General features: G+C 48.6%; 1 protein-coding gene across 1 annotated transcript in view; it reads right to left on the bottom strand.

Moving 5' to 3' along the window:
• Window positions 1–455: 455 nt before the first annotated feature.
• The window catches only part of ADAMTS8 (ADAM metallopeptidase with thrombospondin type 1 motif 8), a 31,847-nt gene continuing 14,557 nt past the window's right edge, over window positions 456–17,745 (bottom strand). The window contains exons 2-9 of the mRNA XM_007068594.4: window positions 16,614–16,853; window positions 15,561–15,693; window positions 14,348–14,515; window positions 13,356–13,654; window positions 10,948–11,131; window positions 10,210–10,382; window positions 9,923–10,098; window positions 456–6,842 (exon numbers count right to left, since the gene is read on the bottom strand). Coding sequence (XP_007068656.3) covers window positions 6,110–6,842; window positions 9,923–10,098; window positions 10,210–10,382; window positions 10,948–11,131; window positions 13,356–13,654; window positions 14,348–14,515; window positions 15,561–15,693; window positions 16,614–16,853 — 2,106 coding nt within the window. The 3' untranslated portion in view covers window positions 456–6,109. The remainder of the gene's footprint in view (window positions 6,843–9,922; window positions 10,099–10,209; window positions 10,383–10,947; window positions 11,132–13,355; window positions 13,655–14,347; window positions 14,516–15,560; window positions 15,694–16,613; window positions 16,854–17,745) is intronic.

Below are 17,745 nucleotides of genomic sequence, written 5' to 3' on the forward strand. Positions count from 1 at the left end.
CAAACTTTAGCAGCTGTATTTTTAGAGGATGATGCTGCATTTATAATAATAAGGGGCAAATTCTGCTCTCTCTGACACCGATATAAATGCAGAGTAATTCATTTGGCAGCAGAGTTAAATGAAGAACGCAGCAGTCCCGCTATTTTAATGACTAGACCATAGTTCTTCTCGGGTCTAATAAGTCACAGAGTTCTGCAGTGCCTAATAACACTGCATAAGCAACCTGCAAAATGTAAACAACTCCTCAATTTCTCACCGATTTATTTTGACTGCCTCCTATCGTAATGTTTTATTTCATTATTTTAAAATCCAGAGAGATATTTCTGAAAAGTTACATAGAAAAAGGAAATGTGAGGATCAGAAATAAGGCTCGTGGCCTGGACATATAAAACACACAGAGGAAAGTATTCATGAAACCAAATCTAACCAGTGGAAAACAAAAACTGACAATGTGGTAATTTCCAGGAAGTCCTTTATTAAGAGATAAAGGCTAGCATTACAATTGGACTATCCATTTTCAAAGATTAACAAAACAAAACAAAACCCAGGATAAAACAAGAAAATGTTTCTTTGTTAAAATAAAATTAGAACGTTTATTTCTATTGGTTTGTTATGATTACAAAGCTTGATTGGAAATCGCGTCCTGATTTGCACACCAAACAGTAGTGAGACACCAGTTGTGTAACTAAGCAGTTAGAAAGATTAGCGAGATTTCCTCCCCCAAAACTCCACTGCGGGTGTACGATGGGGGCGGACAGCAGCAGCATGTTAAAACACAAATGGTCACACCTTCTTTTCAGACAGCTACTGTACAAAACAAAAATTCATAATAAATATCTTACAGAAGAGGCTCAGTACACTGCTACAATCCTTCACTGAAGGGAAACATATATACATCTTTCTCTCTATATATATCTCCTATATATAACTTATTTGACTTACATCACCATAAATGCTACAGGTTTCTAAGAGAAGGATAGATCAGGAATTCCAAAACAATCATCACCCAGTGAAATGTATGTATCAGACCTGGGCCCCAATGCCTGGGATCAGAACACCACACAAAGAAGTTCTGATCCTGATCCAAATTTTGTGCTGAGAGCGAATCTCTAGTAGCTACAGTAACTGGAAGAGTGAGAACAAGAGACCCAAAAGGTCTGCTTAAAATAGACAGGATTGACATTGGCGTGAATGAGGAACTGGCAGGTTTCCTGCCCTTGTCACCTCGAGGTTAGCTCAACTTTTCAGTGGTCAGGGCTGGACTGCACATGCTGGCGTTAAAACTCTTAACCCTCAGTAGCAGGAATGCAGCTGCTGTAAGAATTCCCACTTCAAGCTTAGAGACACAGGTCTGTGCTGAATAATATAAAACAACAGCACCAGTGCAAATGCTTGCTATAATGTTACTTCCCTATCAAGGACCAATACAGCAAAACACCATGGTATTTTTTCAACTGAGCTTTATATACCACAGATGCATTCCCCCCTCATGATCCAGCGAATGACTTAAACCCATGCTTAACTTTAAACTCATTTGAAGTCCACAGATCTACTCACATGCTTAAAGCCAGATGTGCTCTTCAGTACCTTGTCGAACTGGGGACGAAGATTCCTCTTTCACATTATTAGGACTAAGGGGAACACAAGCAGAGCTAGAAAGTAATTGGGGAGCTAATCAAAAATATCACGCTGATTGGGATTTGTCCGTAACCGGGAACTTGCACATGCAAGAAGTTCTAGCTAATGAACTGCGCCATGGACATAAACAGATGGAGGAGGTCTCTCTGCTTGTTTGACACCAGGGTGGGCTTCATTATTAGCGCATATGTTTTTCTTGGCACAATCTCAGGGAAATCTCAGGTCAGAAATTGCAGTCTATCTCAAATGGGAGCTACAACCTTGGAGAAAAAACACATAGTTGCTTTTGAGTTAAACACTCACACACGAAGGAAAAAAATACCAAAGCAAGAAAGCATGACTTCAGCATCCAACTATTTGTTGGAGCGTGTGAGATGGTTTAAATTCCTGGAGCTAGAGCAGCGTTCCATGTATGTTCATTAGAGAGGCCTGAATTGAACCTCAAACTCTGGGGAAATTCAGCGCTGGATCCAAACTTTGCAGCTGTCCATTCGCTCCATAAAGGGGCCTAACAGAAATTCTGGATCCCCTATGCTGTGAACGTTTTCAAAGTCTGGATCCCGACGTGCACTCTCTGGCTCGGGTCCGTCTGTTTCATATACTGTGTAACATGCCGGTAAAATGATATTGGAGGAGGGTGCTATTGAGTTCATGACCTGTTCTACATACACATTTTCAGATCAGTGAAGGGAAGGTGAGAAACGTGTGAGCCACTGCGTCCTGAAGGAACCCAATGTGGATTTGTAAAGATTTCCCAGCATATTTGGAGGAGGGAAAACTTGAGATTCAGTGGTTTGATTAAAGGAAACAACCAGATCAGCAGGGGTCTTCTCTTCCCTCCAGCCGACCCCTGGGATAAGAATAACTTCACTGGGCTTCAGTGGGAGTTATCCATATCCTGCTGGAGGAAGATCAGGGCCTGAATGTTCTAGGTCTTCAAAATTAAGCTAGATGTCTGGTGAGGACAGGCTTTCTGGAAAGATTCCTGGTGCAAACAGCTGTTCTCATGCTATTTTGGCACATCTGCACCCAGAACCTAGAAATGCAGACGCAGCGGTGCTAAGGTTCTCTCTGGGTTCAGCTCAGGTTTGGGGCTCAGGTTTGGGTCAGTTCTTATTAAGAGGTGGGTAGGAACCAACCCTCCTTACTGCAGCTTCTGATAAGAGTTTAAAGCTCAAACCTCTCTCTGTAAGGGTCTAGATTCAAACCTCAAGGTTGAATAGGCCATGCTTTTGGATCTGGATTTTGAACCCCTAAATCAGGAGCTTTCAGATCTGGGATTTTGGTTCAGCCCAATATTGAGATACTGGTTGAGATATTCAAATGCAGCCAGAGAATTTAACCACACACCTTCGCGCGAGCTAGCTAGATTTCCTGAAAGAAAGGACTAGAGTTTAACTGAAGAACCAAACTGTTTGTTTTCGCACCTCTCCTATTCCTGCTGCCCCTTATATTAAATACGGTGCAGCCAGCAGCCAGACTTTTCTTTGTTCAAGATTAACAAAACCGACTTCTCTTTCACTATCCCAACTCCATTCCAAGGTGGAAGGGTCAATCCCCTTTCCTTTTGCCTTGGCGTGGCTGTTTAATGGGGCCCTTTCACGTGGGCCAAGCTAACAGAATGTTAACTCTGGTCTGCTCAGGGAGTGGGTACAGGCCGGGGAGCCCCCCAGCACACCTCACGTAGCAGCTTTAGTTTGAAAGGTCACGGACTGCAGGAAAAAAAAGAGGGACCCCACTGTGGATGTTGTCTTGGGGCACCCCCCATAATGAGGTTGCCAGAGCACATTCTGCACGCAGCGCCAGCCCCAGGAGGAGCAGCAAGTCAAAGATGCAGGAGTCAATTTTTGGAATAATAATAACAGCGAAAAATAAATAAATAAACGAATGGCTCTTACAAGGGCTTGCAGACGCCCACCACACAGTGCGCCCTCAGTGCTGACATCTGTGGTTGAAATAGCTTCCGCCAGGCCTCATCAAACACTCCCATTCTGTAACAATACTTTGCTGACCTTTAAGGAGCTGACCTCGGCCAGGCCTCTCCTATACAGATAGAAGACCTACAGCATGGCTGCAGCTAGCCTGCGTCAGCTCACTTGGGCTCGCAGGGCTAAAAATTGCAGCGTAGACATTCAGGCTCAGGGTGGAGCCCAGGCTCAGGGACCCTGCAATGGGGGTGGATCTTAGAGCCTGGGCTCCAGCCCGAGACCAAACCTCTACATTGCTATTTGCAGCCCCACAGCCAATCCCTGTGAGGCCGAGTCAATCGACCTAGGCTCGGTGTCACTGTGTAGACGTAGCCACAGGTACAGAGAACAGAAGCGATTTCCCCAAGGTCAGAAAGCAGCTGCAAAGCCAGGAACAGAACCAGGGAATCCTGCCTCCCAGTAACCTGCTCTCACCACTGTTCTGATGGGGAAATGCTGGCATGTCCCTCCCTATAGTACAGACTTTGCTTGAGCTAGCAAAACCTAGAATTAAAATACAGGGAAAATAGGGTCAATAGGTTTGAGAACCCTTCCCCTCCACCGAATAGTTTTCAATGATCACAGAATCTTATCCTCCAGGAGGGTCACCCAGCCCTAATTAGAAAAGGACACACATGAGACAGGCAGAGAGAGAGAGAGAGAAAGACAGACAAATGGAGACCTTTTTAGTTCTCTGTGGTTTGTTTCCAACAATTAAATGGAAGCCGTACACACGCGAGACAGAGAGAGAGAGCATCAAAAGAGAGAAAGATGATCAAGAGTCCCCAGGGTAGGGGCATAAGAAAAGGGAACTTCTGGGTAATATGAGGATCCCCTGTTGAGAAACTTTGATGAAAAGTAAATTTGCACATTTTCCCTAAAGCCAGAGGCTGCTAATAGCTCTGATCAGTCTCACCGGATGCGTAGCACAGGGCGCTTGCTTCGCAAGGTGAAAGTTCAGAGACTGGCCAGATGTCTGCACTAGGGACAGACAACATCTGGGTCAGAGAGAGAAGAGCTGGCTGCATTACTTAGCTCTGGCGGCAATCCCGGCTGGGGAAAAAAAAGAAAAGACTCCAGCCTTGGGAGAAGCTGTTTTAGATGTTCTAGTCAGGACTGGTCAGATGGAGAACAACACTAGGGCAAAGTAGTGGGAGAATTGACTGTAAACCAGGGAGGGTTTCTATGCGCAAGGAAACACTAGCTCGCACCCTCTTGGTCAGGAGGCAAGGCATAGTTGAGATGCAGCATCTAGCCTATATCATGCAATAAATATTTCACTCTTCAAAGCACTGTACAAACATCAGCTAATCCTCATGACATCCTGTTAATCAGGGTAGTGCCAATAGCCCCATTTTACAGCTGAGGAAATTGAGGTTAAGTGACTCATCTAAGGCTGCATAAAGGAATTAGTGTCCTTTAGGCTCAGGAGGAGCTGGAGCTCGGTCCCCTGCTCACAACGCTCTGCCTCCTGCGACAGTTCATTGGTTGTCTGTGCAGGCTAACTGAGAGAGACAAGTCGGAAAGATTCAGATGGGCATGTGCAATGCTGGATTTGACTTTGCAGGTTGACTTTTCACAGGGCTTCCACTGCAGTGTGCACCACTGATGGACCGACTTTGTCCCCTCTCCTTCCATCTGTCCAGATGGTGGACAGCCATATATAACCATCTAAGAATAGAGATGGCCCTGAACAAGCCCCCTGGATCCAAACACCCCCAAACATTGGGATAAAGGGGACCGAAATCGGAGCCACAATCCACAACAGAAGTTTTGCAAAGGGGCCCAGCTTCAAATGGGCTAAACCAAAGCCCTGGGTCCGAACACCACTACTGGAATTTACCAAATTAGTAGAAGGTCACGTTTTAGGCTTCTGCTCTCACAGTCTTCACCGAAGAACATGGGAATTGTACCTGAGTAATGGTGGCAGGATCAGGCCCTTTGTCCCACACAGGTTTTTTTTTTAAAAAAATCTTTGTTAAACTCAGGGGTGCTGGAACAATTTGTATAGTGGGGGTGCTGAGAGCCATTGAACCAAATTGTGAACCCTGAATGTAATGGAAACCCCTTCAAGCCAGGTGGTGCAGCTATCCTACCCCTCAGCCTCCCTGCAGATGAGTCTCTCAGGCCACATATGGTAAATAATGAAGGAGAGTGGGTGGGCATGGCTGAAACTCAGGTCGTTCTTTTGGGAAATAGCCTAGAATATGACTCTCTCCTTCCATTAAAATTCATCTGCCATTGACCAGTAAAAATAAATCACATGACTCCTCCCTTCTCCTGGGCTATTTCCTCCCCCCCTCCCCTTGAGGTAGATGTCTATTGGCAGGGGATGAAACCAGAAAAGAGTCTTCCAAGCAGGTCTGCCCCCCGGGGGCCTGCTCAGGTCAATTAGTGCACGTTCACTTTTAAACCTACGTCCCTGCTTGACTTGCCAAGCCAGGTCTGGTCTGGTTAATAGTTGGCTACGTTATGCGTCTCCGATGCACTAGGCCTGCCCGGGCTCAGCATTCTTGCAGTACACAGGCAGCCGTCGCTGTCTGGGGTGGGGGCGAGCTGCATTTCTCAGGGGCTACAATCTTTCCTTCATAGTCAATGCAGGCGGCGCTCCGTGTCCGCACTCCCTCGCCGCAAGTTCGGGAGCACGGCGACCAGGGGCCGACACGCCAGATGGGGCACGGGAGGTCGCCGCAGGGCTTGATGTCCTCAGGCTTCAGAGCCTTGTCGCAGGTGGCAGAGGCCTGGCCCTCCACATCCCGGCATTCCACCGTTCGCCTCTGCCAGCCAGAGCCGCAGGTTTTGGAGCACTCGGACCAGTCTCCCATAACCCACTGCGAGGTCAGCATGGGCTGGATGATGTTGGCGGATTTCTTCTCCTTGACCTTCTGCTTGCTAAAGGGGACGTCCTTGGGGATGAAGAAAGTGTACTTCACCTTGGGCGGGAAGACCTCACTGGAGACGGTCAGCAGTTGGACGGTGAGAGATTCCGGAAGCTGCTGGAAGCTCTGGAGCCGCTCCAAGGTCGTCAGAGAGCCGCTGTACTTCAGGATTGTCCCCTTCACCAGGAGGTCTTGCTCCATGGCTGAAATGGCAAAGTCTCCATTCAGGAGGTACTTGCCGTCCAGAGTTCTCAAAGCCAGGTAGTTTCCATCGTGTCGGACCCCTCGGTGGCTGCGTTGTTTGATGTCAATGTTGGTAGCTCCAGCAGGGATCGTGACAATGTCATTATATCCATACCTGCATGAATCAAGAGGAGATGGTTGTCGTCCTGAACTTACAAACAAATTAGTACAGGGACGGGATAGCATATTGCCCGTGACAAGCTTGACCTAATCAGCACTCCAGTGCTGTGGCCGGGAAATTCTGCGACAGCCTCCGATAAAAAGTTAAACAGGGGGGTTTTTCTGAACAAAATGTGAAAAGGGGCCGTGCAATCAGTTATTTATTTTGATATGAAATTCCCTTTATTTGACACTGCCCCTAAATTTTTACATTGCAATGGGGCTGCAGAGTTTTGTACTGAAAGCTCAGATCCGTATTGGGACCTCATCACGGACACAGAGGAGAGTTTTGACAGCTGGGTATGAGGCAGCTGGGGCTTTTGATACCTGGGGAGGGATCAGTGACAGTTTGGAGCTGGAGGATAAGAACACTGGCTGGATGTTTCTGCTAAAACAATCAGCAGTTACTGATATTTATACTGTCCTCTTTAGGTTTCAGAGTTAACATCTCCTGTGAGACGAGGAGGGCAGTTCACACCTGTCTGAGCTATTTTTCCAGGCCGTCTGCAGATTCAGGCAGGTATCTCTGCATTGGTTGCACTTGGTTCATAGAATATCAGGGTTGGAAGGGACCTCAGGAGGTCATCTAGTCCAACCCCCTGCTCAAAGCAGGACCAATCCCCAATTTTTGCCCCAGATCCCTAAATGGCCCCCTCAAGAATTGAACTCACAAGCCTGGGTTTAGCAGACCAGTGCTCAAACCACTGAGCTATCCGGTTTTCTTTGCAATCATCAGAGATAGCAACTGGGTTTTAAAAAAAGGAAATCAGATTCTGGAGTGCAGTTTTGCCGCTGGGCTGGATTCCAGGGCAAATTGTGTTGCTGTCGAATCCTGGAGTACGCAGGGGCCTAGGGACTGCAGTCTGAGCACTGAGTCATGGCTATGGACTAAAAGGCCTTTAAGTCAGGGACAGTCTGTCATTGTGCCTTGTACATTGTCTGTGCTCAGCAAACAATAATGATCATTTGTGACAGGTATGAGGCAACACACTAGAATCCAGCACTTGGCACAAGTCAGCACCTGTAACCGACAGGAATATTCACACATGGCATTTCAAGGGCTTGTGTTGTGGCTGGCAATTATGCGTAGAGTATTTTGGAACAAAGCCTTAGGGTCGAATTCTGCTTTCCGTCGCGCTGGCATCCTTAACCCTGATCTTAATAGGATCTCTTGTAGATTAAATCCTTTTGGCTGTCATTACCACGTTAATCTCTCTTTAGTCAACCACAAACAATTCATTGGCAAATGGAAGTTCCATTCATTGTGTTCCCTGGAAGGAAACCATTTAGGAAATCTAATTGGACTTTGGGAGTAATCTTGCCACATGGAATTTGGTATCTCAGCCCTTTGTTACTCTCTTTCCAAGAAGCCTTTTATATTGGACTCTGATGGCTAGCATTATTCTGCTTGAAGTTTAACCTTTAAACACACAGGGCAAGCTCTTCGGATGGTGTCAGTTGCCACAGTTCTATTGAGGTTAGTGGCACTACACTGATTTATACCATCTTTAAGCTCTGGCCCAGACAACAAAACTCACCAACGTGTCAGGCCAGCATGAGATCATTGAGCCATGCAAGCATTGCATAGGTCTTGTGCTGGCCCACTGCACACAGGTGAAATTCAACCTCTCCACTCAGGGCAGGGACTGACTTTGTGTGCTTGGTAGAGCACCAAGCCCATGGCAGTGGCACCAGATAATGTTGAAAGCAACAGGCACTGATTGGGTTACATAAGGAATAAACTTTGCAGAAGTTTCATGGAGTTTGAGGCAGAGATGACGAACATAACAGGGTCACTTGACTGGATTCGGAGCTCATTTACACTAGTTTCAGAGTAACTGCCGTGTTAGTCTGTATTCGCAAAAAGAAAAGGAGTACTTGTGGCACCTTAGAGACTAACCAATTTATCTGAGCATGAGCTTTCGTGAGCTACAGCTCACTTCATCGGATGCATCCGATGAAGTGAGCTGTAGCTCACGAAAGCTCATGCTCAGATAAATTGGTTAGTCTCTAAGGTGCCACAAGTACTCCTTTTCTATTTACACTAGTGTAAATCCAGGTTAACATTATGGAAACCAACAGAGTTACGCCTGATTTATACTGGTGCAAAGTAGATCAGAATCTGCCTGACTGACAGGTAGTTTAGAGTCTAAACGTGTGTGTGTGTGTGTGTGTGTGTGTGTGTGTGTGTGTGTGTGTGTGTGTGTGTGTGTGAGAGAGAGAGAGAGAGAGAGAAAATTGTTTTTGCAACCTTAATAATATCATGATACCTTTAAAAGTTAATGTTAAGAGGTATTTTAAAAAAAATATATTTAAAGTTTTTCCTGCAATTTTGGCATCCACAACATTGCAGCACTTAGATAGCACATGAGAATCAGAAAGTGTAACGGACAAGAGACAAAATGTGAGTCTGACCGGGTCTGGGTTCACTATCCAAGCTGTTTCAAGAGTAAAAATTAAAACAAATGGGGAAGAGTAACCTAGATGATTAAATCTGAAATAATTGTCAACATCTGACATGCTGCTGGTCGTCTGTGTAAGGAGATATGCTTTTAGTAATGTGTGGGGGTATTCTTTGCTCGGCTACACCCTGTTTGAATGTATTAATGTCAGTGAGGTCGCAGAGGTGTAACTGAGTGAAGAATCAGTTCAGAGGCTGGATCCTGAGCTACTGTAGATCAGTGGAGCTCCACTGAAGTCTAGTGTTTGGCCCCTTGGGAAAGAGCCTTGGAAACAGTGACTATGTTTTATGATTAAACCCCTTTTCTCACTGGGCTTGATCCTGCAAAGCTCCCATTAGCCGGAACGATGGAATATCAGGACCTCTGAGAGCATCCGTCCAGAGTTTGCAGGTTGTTTGGGGGTTTGATCCTGCCAGGGGCTGCGTGAGTATCAGGACCATTATGAGGTGAAAGCTGCTGCTCCAAAAACATCCCCAGGAGAGACAACCCTCTCTCACTTGGTGCACCTTTACGCTACGATCATCTCCTTCCAACACCCCCTGGAATACCAGGCTTCAAACTTCCCAGGACTTACTTGGATCTGTTGAGTGAGCCAGATATTTTCCTGCATGTTGACCCATTGCCACCGCACACCCCACACTTGTCGAGCTTCTTGGAGGAGCCAACCACGTGGTCACAGCCAGCCTTGATACACTGCCCGTGGACGCAGATGGAGAGGGTCTCTGGCCCACACAATGTCCCATCGATCACCTGGGCCATAAGAAGCAGACAATAATGAGACAGTTCCATGACCCCAGCTGGGGCCTTTCATTCAGTTATATTCCAGGCAAGGACAATAATAATTAAAGGCAAGTGTCTTACTTTGGCCTCAAATACTTTGAATTCGCTCCTCCCTCTCGCTCGGCAAAAGAGCTTGCAACGGTCCCGGGGGGACACCCCTGAATACTTGGGGAGCCACTCCAGCAGATTCCCGTCCAGATCTGTGAAGTTGTAGCTGTTGTACTTTTCGCACTGCTGCTCTCTAAAGCTCTTCCCTGAAAGGAAGGGGAAATGTGACCCGACAGCAACCTAAGGGCAATGAATCACTTGTCTGAAGTCTTACAAATGGCATCCATCCAGTCAGTGAGCTATGCTTGCTGCTTATCTGTGCATACACACTGCAAGTCTCACCACTAGACCCTGTGGGAGCTGGGAGCTGGGTGGATACCCCTGCCAGAAGACTGTGGCCAGTTAACCTGCCAATGGCTCTTGGGGAAGTGGTGACTGGGGAAGGGGTGGTTTTGATGAATAAGCCTGATGGTAAGTGTGGGATGGGAGGCCGTGAGCTGCCTCCAGAAGCTGGGTGAGGGATACTCTGATTGTCTCAGTGACAGACAGAGCCCTCCCTGTCTCCCTAACATTACGCTACGTAGTGCCTGGCAGTCAGATCTCAGCAGACAGGCTGCTGCCATCCATGATGCCTCGTAAATTATATCGATAGCTGTACAATGGCTCCTTTCACTCCCGCACTGGGAAACCCGGCCGTTCTCTCTGGAGCGTCTACAGACGGAGCCAGGGATATTGTGTGGAGGGTAGTGTGACTTGCAAACAGCGGATTACCATCCAGCGGGCATTCCTCTGTGCGGCATGACTGATATTTGGCTCTCTGACCCTCGCAGTATTTTCCACCGTTCTGAGGCGCAGGATCATTGCAGTCCCGGTACGAGAAGTGCACTCCTCCTCCGCACGTCCTGGAACAGGCTCCCCACGGGCTCCAGGGGCCCCAGTTCCCATCCACCACGGGCTGCAAGACATTGCAAAGGATTCCGTTACAGAAGGCCCTTGTTACGGCAATGAAATAAATCAGTAATAACCTTTTGCTCTTATCTAGCACTTTTCAGCAGTAGATCTCAAAGTGCTTTACAAAGCAGATCAGTATCATCTCCATTATACACATGGGGAAACCAAGGCACGGGGAGGGAAGTGACTTGCTCAAGCATTAGGCCAGTGGCCAAGCCAGGAATAGAAGCCAGGTCTCCTGAGTCCCAGTCCAATGCACTACTCACTAGAGAGGCCATTTGTGGGACGTTCGAAAGGGTTCTGGGTGCCAAAGATGAACAATCTCAGCCTATACAGGCAAGCCTAAGTGCCTAAGGGACGTGGCTGCTTATGGTGGCAGGCTGTTAATGAGCCTAGAGGTTATGTTACAGTGTGTTTGTCTGTCAGGCGGTGTGTTGCTGTAGCCCGGGGTCGGTGGCAGCCTTCATTTCTAAATAGATAAATATGACAAAAAGGTGTTCTACAAAACCCGATGGAGGTCGAAATATTTTTTAAAAAAATGCAGCCAAGCCACATGCTCTGGCTGAGGTTTAAACATCCCCTGTGACATTTGCAACCCAAACCTTGCAGCATCACGGGAGACCGAGACAGGGAACAAGCCTGTGGTGCCCAAGCGAAACGGAGCAGTCCACGTCCCTCGTGCCAGCTGAGTGAAGTGCAGAAAGCAAACAGCGAGCAGCAAGGGGGGCGGGGTGGGGGGGGAACACAAATATGATTGTTTGCACATTAAAAGATCATTATGATTGCAGCAGGAGCCCACAAAGGACAGGAAACTCACAGTTAAAGGAGTAAAGAGCCGATACTTTGGCACACCAGGAGAGGTGTTCTCTCCTCAGTTCTTAGCCTCTGTGCTCAGTAGCAAGGTCATGAAGGCCAGAGGAATCACACCAGAGGAAAGCGGTTGTGAATTATGACTCAGCCTTGTGATTTTTATCCTGACATTGATCCTGTCATGTAAATATGGAGGGCAAATAAAGGACTACAGCACCAGTGAAATGACCCCATATGTTGCTGCCTAACAGTGCTGACGGGGGCCCTGATCTATCAAAGCACTTATGCACCTGCTTATCTTTAAGCACCATCAACTTTAATGAACCTATTCAAGTGCTTACAGTTAAGCGCGTGTTTAAATACTTTGCTGCACTGGGGCCTGATTCAGACGTAGCTGATCTCCATGTACGTTCCCAGCGGGGAAAGAAAATGACTCAATGGCACAAGGACAATCTGCTCGGTCGAGTTCAGACCAGCGCAAACCATAATGCAATTCACTGCAGAGTTAATCTATGAGCTGGCCTTACCCAGCACAGGCTGAAATAAAAAATCTCTCAGTGTAACATGCCATCAGAGGAGATATTCACAAGAAAACCAGGCAAATCAAAAGATATGGGCCCTTCCTGAATACAGGTTAGATCGGACTAGGATAAGGGAACCGCCTCCCCTCCCCACCAATTTTGTAACATGAGGTGCTTCATTTATAAATTGCCAGATGTCTAGGAGCCCAATTCTAATTGGCATAAACCTGATCCACAGGGATCCACATTAACAGACTGGATTACAGGATCAGGGCCATCGACACTATCAGCAGTTAACACTCACACCCAGAATATTTGCTCATCTTGTCTCTTCCTTGAGAGCCGGGCAGAAATTGTTTTGTGTTTGAGTTCACCCTCCTTGGATGTAGGCAATGAGGAAGTAGGGTCTAGCAGTCTGAGCACAAGGCTGGGAGTCAGGACTTCAAGGTTTGAATCCCATCTCTGCTAGTGACGTGCTGTGTGGCCTTGGGCAAGTCACGTCGGCTCATTGCCTTAGGTTCCCCACCTGGGGTTAACAAGACTTCCCTGGCTCTTGGGAGGAATCATGTATGCAAGTGCTAAGTATTAACTCTACTTAGATAGCAAACTGTTTGGGGCAGATGCTCTCTTTTTGTTCTGTGTTTGTACAGCACCTAGCGTCGTGGGCTCATGGGCCATGACTTGGGCTCCTAGTGCTACCACAATACACATAAGAATGATAATATGGCCTTCAAGGCTGGGCAATGCCTAAAGCTCAGCTGCTTTTTAAAGATGATGGTGGAGAGGAAGATCATGGGCAGATGCCAGAGGGCCCGGCTGTTCAGCCTCATTCTTGGTGAATAGTTCTTTCACCCAGGTAGAGATAGATCATCTCTTTCCCATCAGCCATTCTGTTACCTGGGGCTTCCTCGCATCTTGTGCCACGCAGCTGCCATCCCAGCACAGCCTGCCCACTCCACAGGGCGTACCGTCTGCCCACGGCAAGCTGCCATTTTTGGTGTGACATAGGGGCTCCCTGGTGTCCATTCTACACCACAGCTGTGCACAGATGTCCTCGTCCGTGGTGTTTGGGCAGTGCCGGAACTCCTTGCCAAAGATCTGCTGGCACTGACGGTCCAGGTCGTACATGGAGAGCTGGCCTGGAAGGTGTGTGGGGAGGACGATGGGTTCGGCTGGAGCATCAAGCAGACAGTCACCTGGTCAGCAAACAGGGAAAAGCAGAGTGAGGCTGGAAATGAAGGAGTTTACCATTCAGCTAAGGCATAGCCCTGGGCTCCTAGGGGCCAGCTCCATTCTCTTTTGCTGTCCAGCAGGGATGACTTTATTATCCCTACGCTGTCCCTGATCAGTGGGCGTCACGTCTAAGCCGGCAGTATCCCCCAGTGAAGCAATTCCTCAGCTGCCATTGGCTGCATGAAGCTGCCCCAACACCACTGCTTCCCGAGCATAACTGGGACGCCCCAGTGCACGGTGTCTGTGACGGAGAGTTTGTAAGCCAAGCAGGTGGGTAAAAGACTGATATGGGACCTTGGGGGCTTCTGACCTATTCAGGCTTTGCCTGGCTAAGATGTCAGCCAGGGCCCACTGCCTGCCTTTCACAGCTTGCATGTTCCAACCTGCCGCGGTGCTTGGACTGGCCTAGGAGCCGTTAGAGATGAAGTCTGTGCACCCAGCTGAACAGGAGCCAGGGATATCAATAGGGCCATATTGTCAATGGCCTACAGGCACCAAAGGATGCAGGTGGGCTCGAATGGGATTTTCAAGAGTGCCACAGCAGCTTAGGGGCCTAAATACGTTTGAAAATCTGGCCCTGGAGGACCTGTGCTGGCCTGGGTCCCCGTGGTCTGGAACAACCCCAGCCATCCAGTGGGTACTGAATTGATTCCTACCATGTCCCCCGTCAAGAAACTCTGTGAGGTACATGGCGCTGCAGGGGGACCAGGGCAGGGTCTTGTTCAAGTGGACAAAGAGAGGCGCCATCATGTGGTGTTTTCCCAGGGGCCCAAAGAGCCTCTCACAGGTCTTGGAGTCGTCATGGGGCATGCTGAGCACGTGTCCTGGAAGAGGAGAGCACCTGAATGTTAGCAAGCCATCTTCCTCCCTCCTCCCATCCTCACCAGCCTACATCCTCTCTGAGTACACCCCGACTGGCCTCTGACACTTCCCGCCCTTCCCAGGCTGACAGCCTTGTCGTGGGTTTGAACGGGGAATCCCCATCTGCTTCCAGGAGAGTCCCAAACACAGAGGGCCCAAGGGGAGCACCTCTCCTCGGACAGGCGTTAGCCAGGTGCAGGCAAAAGCAGGTGCCACCATAAAAAGGGAATGTTCAATACAATGCTTGCTTGCGAGGTGGAGATTCCACTACCCGCAACTCCGTCCATTAACTTAGCGGTGCCCCTGTATTTTTTGTGCCTGCTCCCGCAGGAGCGATCGATCCAAACATCATATCCCAAGTGGCAAAATGTGACCAACCAGGCTCAGTAACAAAGCTCAGCAATATCTTTTCCCCCCACTGTATCTGAATTACACAGAGGGAGCTGATCTCATGTGTTGGACACAGAGCAGTCTGAGTAGGAGCAAAGGACCACAGTGAATAAAAAGAAAAGGGTTTGGAGTGCTTGGGCCAGATCCTCAGCTAGGGTAAAGTGGCATAGCTTGACTGCAGGGAAAAAAAAAAAAAGATGTTTGGTACCATCATCTTGTTCGCTCTGTTTGGGTGTATTACCTCTGCCCCCACCCTGGGTCTGCCTGGTTTATTGAGCTGATAAACTCTTTGGGACAGGGACTGTCTACACTCTGAGCAGTACCTGTCACAGTTGGGCCCTGATCTTGATTGGCCCTTAGACACTAATATAAGAAACATCATTTATAATAAAATAATAATAAATAATAATAATTGAAGTCAATGGAGCTACGCCAGTTTACAATGGTGTACACCAGTTGAGGATCCGGCACTCCAGTTTAAACTGCCCCCTCCCAGCCCCCCTGGCTTGAGAGAGACTTCAGAGCCGAGAAGCTGGAGCTATAAAGACCCTGCCATGGATTCTGCTGCAGTGGCCCGGCTGGCTGTTCCTCGAGCGCGTGCCATACAAAAGGAGTTACCTAGTTCATGAGCCAGGGTGTAGGCAGCCTGGAGACCCTCATCTTCAATCACAGAGCAGCTTTTGTTCGGGTCACACATGGTGCCAATGTCTGCCACTCCCAGGGTGTCGCAGCTCTGGTGTCCACAGAAGTCCTGTGTTTGAAAACGGAACCAGGGGAAATATAGTTAGAGAAAGCATGGGTCCCCATCTGATTCTACGGACTCATGGCCTGTACAGATTTGTAGGAATATGGCTAACCAGGGATCTATCGATTGTTCCATTAGCATGCCACTCCCTGGGACTGCAGGAGCCCTGGGGTCTATTCCCACTTCTAGCTTTTCCTTATATGTTAACCTGTGTCTTGCTACATAGATTGCTGAAAGAACTGTCTACGTCTGTATATTTGTGCCAGGAGATGGTACTGCATGTTAGACTCAAATCTACCAAGCTCTCTCCTGCTTGAGGCATAGACAAAATGAACTCCTAGATCGTTGCTGTCTATAAATCCCATGGTTCTGTGATATGAAAATAAGTAAGACAAGATGTGGCCTATTAACTGACTACTAAGTGAGGTTCCTCGAGCAGCTGGTTTTCTAAAATTCACTGTTATGGGATCTGTAGGTCAGTGAGTTTCCAAGGAGTTTTCATCTCTTCCTTTTCTCTAAAGTTCTGATGTCTTGCTGGGCACTTGATGATGGACCAGAAAGAAAATATTTAATGGAGAGGAAGGACGGCTTTATGGGTAAGCACTGGAGTGGGAATCAGGAGATCTAGCTTAAACTCCCAGCTCTGCCTCAGGGTCCCTGTGTTACCTTGGACAAAGTCACGTCATCTCTCCGGATCTCAGTTCCCCACCACCGACGTGGGAATAACAGTCTACACTCTAAATAGAATGTAAGAGCCTTGGAGAAGAGACCATCTCTTAGTAGGTGTATGTACAGCGCCTAGCACTGTTAGAATATTGGACTGGAGGGGTATAATTCTGCCCCTCCTTATCTCCCTCTATGCTCCAGGCCATGCCCAAGGTAAATCCCATATGGATTCTGGTCTCTCAGCGGCTGAGACTACAGACCTGTCTAGTCAGCAGGACGGCAGTGTCGTAGTGCTCTGGGTGACGGTCACTCGCGGGGTTGAAGCTCTGTTGCCAGTTGCAAAAGTTGCGCAGCGTGAGCCCTCCATTATCGGACACTTCCGGCCCGGCCTTCTCATCCTCCACAACCAGCACCTTCACCACCACCAAGCTGACGGAGTTCTTCAGGGTAGGGTGCTGGTAGATCCGAGCGGCCACTGACATCAGGGTCAGAATGTGGTTCTGAAAGGAGAAAGGCAGGCGGGCAACCAGAGGGTTAAACCCTTGGGTCCAAAGTATACAGCGTGAAGCCTGCCACTTGCTGTTCCTTCGCAGGGGCCGCTAGTTAGGGTTCTATTAAGTCCCGGGCACTAGGGACGAAGCAATACAACCTTCCTGACTACTTCTACGGCGTCTAAAGTGGGCACCTAACAAACATCCTCAATATGCTCCATGGGCCGCATTTTCCATTGCCCTGCGCCTTGGGCAGTCGTTTACACCAGCCCAGAGGGGGTGTAAAATTCTTACACCTGTTCTGTACTGGTTTAAATTACAACCCAAGGTGCAAGACCAGGGAAAGTCAGATCCCCTAGATCGGGGGGGGCCAACCTGAGTCTGAAAAGGAGCCAGAATTTATGAATGTACATTGCCAAAGAGCCACAGTAATACGTCAGCAGCCCCCCATCAGCTCCCCGCCCCCCGGCCCCCGCTCCTAGTGCTTCCCGCCCATCGGCAGCCCCGCCGCACCTCCTGATCAGCTGTTCCTTGGCATGGAGGAGGCTCTGGGGGGAGGAGCGAGGGCATGGCAGGCTCAGGGGAGGGGGCGGGAAGGGGTGGAGCGGGGGCAGGGCCTGTGGCAGAGTCGGGGGTTGAGCAGTGAGCACCCCCCGGCACACTGGAAAGTTGGCACCTGTAGCTCCAGCCCCGGAGCCGGTGCCTAGACAAGGAGCCGCGTATTAACTTCTGAAGAGCCGCGTGTGGCTCCGGAGCCCCAGGTTGGCCGCCCCTGGTGTATCCAGGTCTATCTCAGTCGATGTCGGTATTGCCTTTTGTTATAGCTTGGAGCACTGCCGACCCTCTGTACTGCAAATAACGCACTGCCGTCTGCAGCTGCTCAGGAGAAGGATGTCAATGA

This window comes from Chelonia mydas, chromosome 22 (genome assembly GCF_015237465.2).
Source record: "Chelonia mydas isolate rCheMyd1 chromosome 22, rCheMyd1.pri.v2, whole genome shotgun sequence".
NCBI lineage: Eukaryota > Metazoa > Chordata > Testudines > Cheloniidae > Chelonia > Chelonia mydas.